Source organism: Sinocyclocheilus rhinocerous, unplaced genomic scaffold, assembly GCF_001515625.1.
Source record: "Sinocyclocheilus rhinocerous isolate Xijiao unplaced genomic scaffold, SAMN03320098_v1.1 scaffold50, whole genome shotgun sequence".
Lineage (NCBI taxonomy): Eukaryota > Metazoa > Chordata > Actinopteri > Cypriniformes > Cyprinidae > Sinocyclocheilus > Sinocyclocheilus rhinocerous.
This window is the reverse complement of record NW_015641057.1, coordinates 702616-710762: the sequence shown is the minus strand read 5'-3', so window position 1 is coordinate 710762 and position 8147 is coordinate 702616. Positions and strand designations below refer to the sequence as shown.

At 37.3% G+C, this 8147-nt stretch overlaps 2 protein-coding genes across 2 annotated transcripts in view; one reads left to right on the top strand and one right to left on the bottom strand.

The window, feature by feature from the left end:
- The window catches only part of LOC107754509 (lysine-specific demethylase 3B-like), a 42867-nt gene extending 37173 nt beyond the window's left edge, over positions 1-5694 (bottom strand). Inside the window, exons 1-5 of the mRNA XM_016570987.1 lie at positions 5259-5694; positions 3172-3321; positions 2794-2907; positions 2545-2654; positions 1121-1463 (exon numbers count right to left, since the gene is read on the bottom strand). Of these exons, the coding sequence (XP_016426473.1) occupies positions 1121-1463; positions 2545-2654; positions 2794-2907; positions 3172-3321; positions 5259-5420 (879 nt within the window). The 5' untranslated portion in view covers positions 5421-5694. The remainder of the gene's footprint in view (positions 1-1120; positions 1464-2544; positions 2655-2793; positions 2908-3171; positions 3322-5258) is intronic.
- Positions 5695-5982: 288 nt separating this feature from the next.
- The window catches only part of LOC107754456 (uncharacterized), a 6977-nt gene continuing 4812 nt past the window's right edge, over positions 5983-8147 (top strand). Inside the window, exons 1-3 of the mRNA XM_016570898.1 lie at positions 5983-6075; positions 6677-6991; positions 7489-7663. Of these exons, the coding sequence (XP_016426384.1) occupies positions 6716-6991; positions 7489-7663 (451 nt within the window). The 5' untranslated portion in view covers positions 5983-6075; positions 6677-6715. The remainder of the gene's footprint in view (positions 6076-6676; positions 6992-7488; positions 7664-8147) is intronic.

The following is an 8147-nucleotide window of genomic DNA, read 5'->3' as shown; positions in this document are numbered from 1 at the left end:
TTCGCTTCAAGAATGACCACACTGCTGACGTGACCTAATCGCTAGCACACCCTGAGCGCGTGCGAGTTAATCCTCTTATCGGCAAGACATATCTGCATAATTTTTAATATCGGGCCGATGCCGATATTTGCATTTTAAGTCGTTATCAGCCGATTCCAATATTGGTCCGATAATATTGTCCATACCTAATTGGTAACTAACTGGAATAAAATAAGATGAAGCACTAAAATTACTAATACTGAAATGAAAATAAATAGAATATGAAATGGCTAAAAAGAAAATGAAATGGCAAAAAAAATATTAAATGACAAACCACATAAAATTACTAAAACAAATTAAAATAAAACCAAAAATAATAATAAAAATAAAATAATAAAAAAATAAAAGCTAATCCGAAATAATAAGCACTATAAAAATATATAAATAATATTAAAATAACACTGGTTAAAAACTAACAAAATTATTTATATTCATGTAAATGTGGGGGTTTCATGTAAAGGTTTTCTTGAAATTTTTTTATTTAAATCATGTTATCACAGTACTATACTTTTGAGGAGACAAAATCATATTTCAATTTTTTATTTATTTTTTACATGACTTCGATTTTTTTCTAAATGTTAATGTTATTTAACAAAACTGCTTCACAGTTTTTCTTTTCTTATGAAACAATAAAACATTAAACTTTTTTTTTTTTTTTAATTAAATACTTTTTTAAATTATTCTTAATTTAGATAAAGAAACACATTCACTATTAACTAGGAGTTTTTCCTTAAGCTCCTAATTTGCTGTTTATTAATAGTTAGTAAGGTATGTGTTAAGTTTGGGTATGGAGTAGGATTAAGGGATCTAGAATATGGTCATGCAAAATAAAGCATTAATATGTGCTTAATAGTGCAGTAATAGTGAGAAATGGTCCTTAAAATAGTTTTACCAAATTATGTAATAATGCTTCTTTTTTTTTTTTTTTACTTTATTTCCACCCAAATTTTTTAAAACAAGAATGTTTTAAATTTCAGAATCAAAACTCATCTCAGAAGTGGTGTTTTTTTATTTGTATGTATGAATTGCATTTTTTGAATAAATGAATAAGTCCAAAGTAAAAAAAAAATCAGTGTCCTACCTGGCTCGCTTCTGGAGCTGATCCCCACATACTGGGCTTTTGGTTTGCTTCTACAGGAGCAGAGAGAGTCACACTTGAAGCGTTGTCTTGGGAAGGTGATGAAATGGTCACAGGACCTGGAGACACCAGGGCAGCTGTTTTAGGATACCCTGAAAGGACACCTCCCTCCTCCCTCTCGGCTGCTGGGAGTGTGGGAGACGATTTAGGGACAGGGGCCCCGGGCACCAAGCTGGGCATTTGACCCAAAGAAGGAAAAGTGTTGGAAAAGGGCGATGGGGCAGGCTTCAATGGAGGTGGTGTTGGAGTGGACGCAGGAAGCACCGCTGATACTGAAGATGATATCCTAAATTTAATAATTCCATTCTAGGTTTATTGTTCATATGTTTGACCCACATATTATTATTTTCAAAATTAGCTGTACAGACACAATTAAAAAAATACATTTCTGTCATGACTGCTTGTACACTGAGGTGCAAATTAACCACAAGTAGTACATATAAATAAAGTATCCCTGTGATGGGATACTTATAAATAAAATGTGTTTCTCACACTTCTTTTCATTGCTGCAAAAGCCTAGTAATTGAGATAAAAAAAACAAAACTAACAACCAAAAATATAATTTCACACACTTTTCAACCTTTCAACTTAACTTGAAAAAGAAATAGTTTAGAAGACGGGATTCAATTTCGAGTAAACTTGAAATAAAAAGTAAAAAGAAAACGGAGTCTTAAATTGAAATGAAAGTTCCCATGCATTTCATATGTCAGTGTTTGACAAGCTACAATAAAGGCTTTCTGTTGTTTTTTTACCCCAACTCTTTAGTGTTTTTATAGTGCTGATTTTTGGCAAATTGCATGGAAACCAATGGGGATCTCAACACAAAAGTCATAATTTATGTAAAGCCTTAGCAAAACACATCTATGTGTCGAAACTTGAATGCACATTAATGACCCTAAATGGGAAATATTCACAAAAAATGTATGAATAAATAAATAGTTTAACGAGTATTTCAAGCTGTCTGGGTCAAATGGAGGACAACAGGAGGATTTAAAAGCATAGTACACACAAAAAGTAAAACTCGCTGTTCATTTACTCACCCTCAGGCCATCCAAGATATAAGTGACTTTTTTTCTTCAGTAAGTAGGTAATGTTGTAAACTGGAGTCACAACAGTTCCCTGTTTTTGACTCTCAAAGTGATTCATTTTATGAACCACCAATGACCACGGTTTCAGCTAAAAATCTTCTGCATCGTGTGTATTACTGAAGAAAAAGTCACTTAGATCTTGGATGGCCTGAGGGTGAGCAAATTTTCCTTTTTGGGTAAAATAAAAAAATCCTTTAATATCTTGTACGACTTCCTTTCAGGCTTTGCACAGGTAAGTTTACTCAAGCACATTAGAGTCTATTAATAGTTAAATGCGACTGACGTTTCCGCAGGATCTCCTGCAACTCAGAGTCACTGTGCCAGCTCCTGATGGCAGCTTGAAGGGCCAGCTGCTCTTGTAGCAAAGAGTGTCCAAAATCTTTTTCAGTCTGAAGAAAGAAAGATAATTTCTTATCTTTATTTATTAAAGATATTTCACCTATTTCTATTTAAACCTTTCACAGTGCAAAAGTTCTATATTTGTACATGCAAAAATATGACAACGCAGATTTTATGACAGTTACCAACCTCAAAAGTGTGCAGTGAACTCCCATTAGGGAGAAATGCCAAAGTTCTTGGACCAAAGAACTCCACAGGAACCAGGGATCCCAAACCCACATGGTCAACCAGCGGTTTGAACATCTGAAGATTGAGCCAAAAGACAAATGGCTTTCAGGAAACCAGTATTGGATGCACAAACGAGTGAATAGAAACCAGAAAACACTATATCTTGCCTCTTAGAGATCCAATCTAAAGACAATTTCCAAAAGCTTTTGCTAACCATAACTACAAAAAAGCATGAACATGCCAGACATATGTAGATGTAGAGCAATACATTTCAACCCATATTAAGAGTCGATTTACAGAAGAATTATGGAAAGCGGTGCAGTGTGCATCTGTACTCACCAAGGCTGGCCACTGAGCAGCGGAGAGCGATGGGTCGCTGCAGTTGGCCCAGACGATGGCACTCTCCATGAGAACGGCTCGCACCTCATCCCCGTACACCTGCACCCATGAGCGCTGCCGCCAATGGCTGTCGTCAAACTCTACAAACACCTACAATGAAGATGGACGGTTGACAACTTAAGACAAGTGAAATGCTGCTCTCTACAAGCACACTTCAAAGTTTTGTATGAGCCATCTGTTGCAAATGGATATTACGGTAATTAGCATAACAACACCAAACTTTTTTGTCTTATGTACCCAAACCGCCCCATCATAAGGCTCAAACTAGGGCTGCACGATAAATCGCATGCGATATTTAACGCGCATCTTATCAGTAAAGCCGGTTCTGTAATCAGCGGTAAATCTCCATCACGTGCGTGCTTTCACATTGAGCAGCATTAACTACACAGAGCCGTTGTTCACTGACGAGCTGTGCAAAAAATCGCGTGAATATGAACGTGGTTTTGCGCAGCTCGTCAGTGAACAATGGCTCTGTGTAGTTAATGCTGCTCAATGTGAAAGCACGCACGTGATGGAGATTTACCGCTGATTACAGAACCGGCTTTTCTGACAAGATGCACGTTAAATATCGCATGCGATTTATCGTGCAGCCCTAGCTCAAACCATAAAAAATACTCCTTTTAACTCATATTTCAACACTGTTGTTAATATATTTTTTTAAATATCTATTATTAAAACACAGTGAGTGAAACAGACTTAAATAATAAAGAAGTATTTAAGAAATCTGTTTATATAACTGCATTTAGTTTGATATTGGTTTGATTGGCTGCGACATTTAAAGGGACAATAACAGGATAAGGCTACTGCATAACTCTGTATGGTTTTACATACATTACCATTCAAAAGTTTGGGTTCAGCAAGATTTTTAAAAATGTTTTGAAAGAAGTCTCTCATGATTACCAAAGCTACATTTATTTGATCAAAATACAGTATCAACAATAATATTGTGAAAAAATGACTACAATTAAAAAAAAACTGTTTTCAATTTGAATATATTTTAAAATGTACTTTATTCCCGTGATGCAAAGCATCATCATTACTTTAGTCTTCAGTGTCACATGATCCTTCAGAAATCATTCTGATATGCTGCTTAAGAAACATCACCAATGTTAATAAAATGTTTGTGCTGCTTAATATTTTTTTCCAGAATGATTTAATAAATGCTGTTGTTTTGAACATTCTATTCATCTGAAATGGAAATATTTGTAACATTATACATGTTGTGTGACTGTAACTTTTGATCAATGCAATGCATTCTTGCTAAAAAAAAAGTAATAATTTCTTTCCAAAGTAAAATTGTACTGAACCCAATCTTTTGAACCATAGTGTACATGCATTTCACCAAAAGTGTCAGCCACACAAATAAGTAACAACAGACAGACTACTCCATTCCTATCAGATCACTAACCAATGGTTAAAATTAAAATTAGATCACACCAATACACAACATAAAGCCTGCATGTGCATATATGAATATACATATACTTAACTAACGCAAGCCATACACTTCATATAGGCTTACTAAATGTCTGCTGTATTTCATTGGTTCTAGTACTCTATACACTGACCATAAAATTTACCTAATTTAATCCATGAATAATAACTGATAATAAAAATCACCATAAAAGAATCAACAAAAAGACGATTAATGAAGTTTGTCTGTGCAAATATGAACACCAGCACATATTTTCTATGCATTTACAGTGCCTTGCGAAAGTATTCATACCCCTTCATTTTTGTCCATGTTTTGTTATGTTGCTGCCTTATGTTAAAATTTAAATTAAAAAAACATTAAAATTACTTTTTTCCCCACATCAGTCTACACTCCATACACCATATTGACAAAGCAAAAACAGAATTGTCACAACTTTGTGAATTTATTACAAATAAAAAAACTGAAATAAGTACATTGCATAAGTACTAAATATTTAGCTGAAGCACCTTTATAGCCTCAAGTCTTTTTTTGTTTGATGTGATAAGCTTTTCTCATCAGCATTTGGCAATTATCTGCCATTCTTCGGTCTCACCTCCATCCCCGGGCTCGCCAGCCCGATCACACTGACCGCCCGCACGGTTCCGCGGAGCCAGGCCGCCTGCTCCACCGCTCCTCCCGCCGCCGCCGCCGCCGAGCCCCCGTCATTGAGCAGCAGCAGCAGCCGCTTCCCAATCAGACCGAGCGAGTCCCCCATATTACAACCACCATCAAGAGACCGACTTCCTCCGGAGCTCGGCTGAAATCCGCGATCAATCGTGCCCAAACTCAATCAGTGAATTTGCTATAGCCACATATGAATGACTGCACGCTATGCATGCGGGATTCGCATCGGCATCTGAGTCGATTAAGAAGCGCTTTGCTGGGAATTTGCGGTGTTATTGTTCTTGCTACAGCCCCTTGTCCTCATCCGCCATTTAGCGGTGCAGTAATCAAACGCACCCCTCGTACTGCTGCAGGACTGCGCTCCGCTGGCTACCGGGGAAATGGAGCAGCGCCCTCCGCTGGACACTGTACGCGCCATTCACTGTCAACGCACTGCTCTGGAGGTCCCAAACTCTCGCGAGATTTGTATGCGACGCTTATTTGAAGCATAAGGTGCGTAAATACATTCTCTCTAGAGCATTTCTGGAGATATGTTGCAGTATTTTTTATAATCAACATTTAAAAATAGATCACGTTTATTATGCTGTTGTTGTGCTGCTGGCTGTAGACAGAGAGAGAGAGTTGCGACAACGGAAGTTCGGAACGCTCGATCGTCACGTGATTCATGTAGACCTCAAATAGTTCCAGGAAGTTCATGGCGGGCAATTGGAAAACATTGAGTTAGAGAGACAGAACTGCGATTTTTGGTAATTAGTAGAATATAAAGTAATTTATTTACATTATCTATAAAATAATGTATACATTTATGCGTAGTATATGTATGTAGTTGTATCAGTGTTGTTTTTAAAAGATTAAATCCGCTCATATTTGAGGATTAATGTGGTCAGCTATCCTTACCTGCCTTAACATATTTTAGGCTGACGTTACCGTGGTAAAAGTCCATGTTTGCTAAACGACATAGTGGTCTTTTACCAAGGTAACTCCAGCCTCTCTATATAAATATAACTATATATATATATATATATGTATATATGTGTGTGTGTGTGTATAACTTGTATGTTAGTCAAGTGCAATCACATCTTAATGTTCATTGTCGTTTTACTAATCTCATGGAAAATGTTAAGTTTTAAAGGGGTCATATGATGTGATTTCATTTTTGCCTTTGTCTTTGGAGTGTTACAAGCTCTTGGTGCATATAGAAGATCTGTAAAGTTGCAAAGACAGATATTCTTTATAAAAGTTAAGAGTCATCCACGCCCTCCTAAAACGGCTCATTTAAACACGCCCCCACATATCTAAGTCACTGTGTAGGAAGATTTGCATAACACCGCCCAAATGTTCACACAGAGGAAGAAGGCTTCTGGCTGTAGTATTGTTGCAGCCGCCATGTCCTGGAGACGCTGTGTGCTTCGATGCGAAAGAAAAAGTACTTTGTTTGGCCTCCCAAAAGAGGACACAACAAGAAATCTGTGGCTGAGTTTTATTTACAACACTGTTCCAGAGCAGTACAACAGCAATATTCGAATTTGTGCTGCGCACTTTACCAATGATTGTTTTCTGAACCTGGGAGAGTACAAGGCCTGCTGTGCAAAAAGGCTTTTTCTCAAAAGTGGGGCTACTCCAACTTTACAAGGACCATCTGGCACTTCTGACTCACAGCCTGTAAGTATGTTTTCATATTTAAAGAATTTGCTATGGACTATTCATACGCGAGTTTTGAGCAGTGTAGAGTAGCTTTTGTAGTTTGTCATTTCTCCGATCACAAATGCAGACATGGTTTTATGTTTACATAGTCTGCCATGCGCCCGCGCGACGCATAAAAAGTCAATATAAATCATAATCAGTAATTATGTCCCCACTGGATGCAACAAATGACTGGTTTGTAATGGGTTTTAATGTCTATGTCTCCTCGCGCCGGACACGGCGTCACACTGGCCTCTCAAGAAGGGCAGAAGCACGCGCCCATTGTCCATATGTTCAGGTGTCTGTCACCTCCTGTGATTAATTATAGTAGCATATATGTGTATTCCACCTTGTTCCTCTCTCACACATACTCTGTATGATGTGTACTGTTGTGTATATGTCAGAAGTACTCGTGACACCGTTAGTTGGTTATACATACAATCGATGTAACTACTTGTTTTGGGTATTTCTTTTAGAGTACATCTCAGCAAGCCCTAGGTTCAGAACAATTATCCACTTCATCCCGAAGTCATGACGTTGCATGTCAAACGGACAATATAGAAACACTGCCTGCTGCGTCTCCAAAAACGCGATCTGTTGGCACACAACTGTCTTTGGATACACTAAAGGACACGCACGCATGGACCAAAGGTATTTTACACGCAGTAACGGTGTTCATGTATTCAATTATAAATGCATTAATTTTAGTTGTTTATTACTGAAAACTTGAATGTAAGATTGTAGAAAATCCAGTGTATTTAAAGGCACAATATGTAAGATTTTTTAATTAAAATATCCAAAAGCCACTAGAACAGTGTTATATATTTTGCTGACTTGTGTACTTACATTATCCCAAATGTTTCGAAGAATGTTTAAATCCAGAGAAATAAGCAATTTTAACTAGTGACACGGACCGTGTCCATAGTGTCATTGTGTCGCCTGCCAATGACGTCATACACCCTCGATTTCCGGTTTTGTTTTGTAGAAAACATGGAAACACCAAAGACGCTTTAATATGTTGTGCGTTTTTTTAGACCGCACAGAGTAGCATTATAACAGAACTTTCAAACGTATCTAGTATAATAAAACGTCGCTGCTTTCCCCCACATACGCACGACCGGAAGGAGCGGAAGCG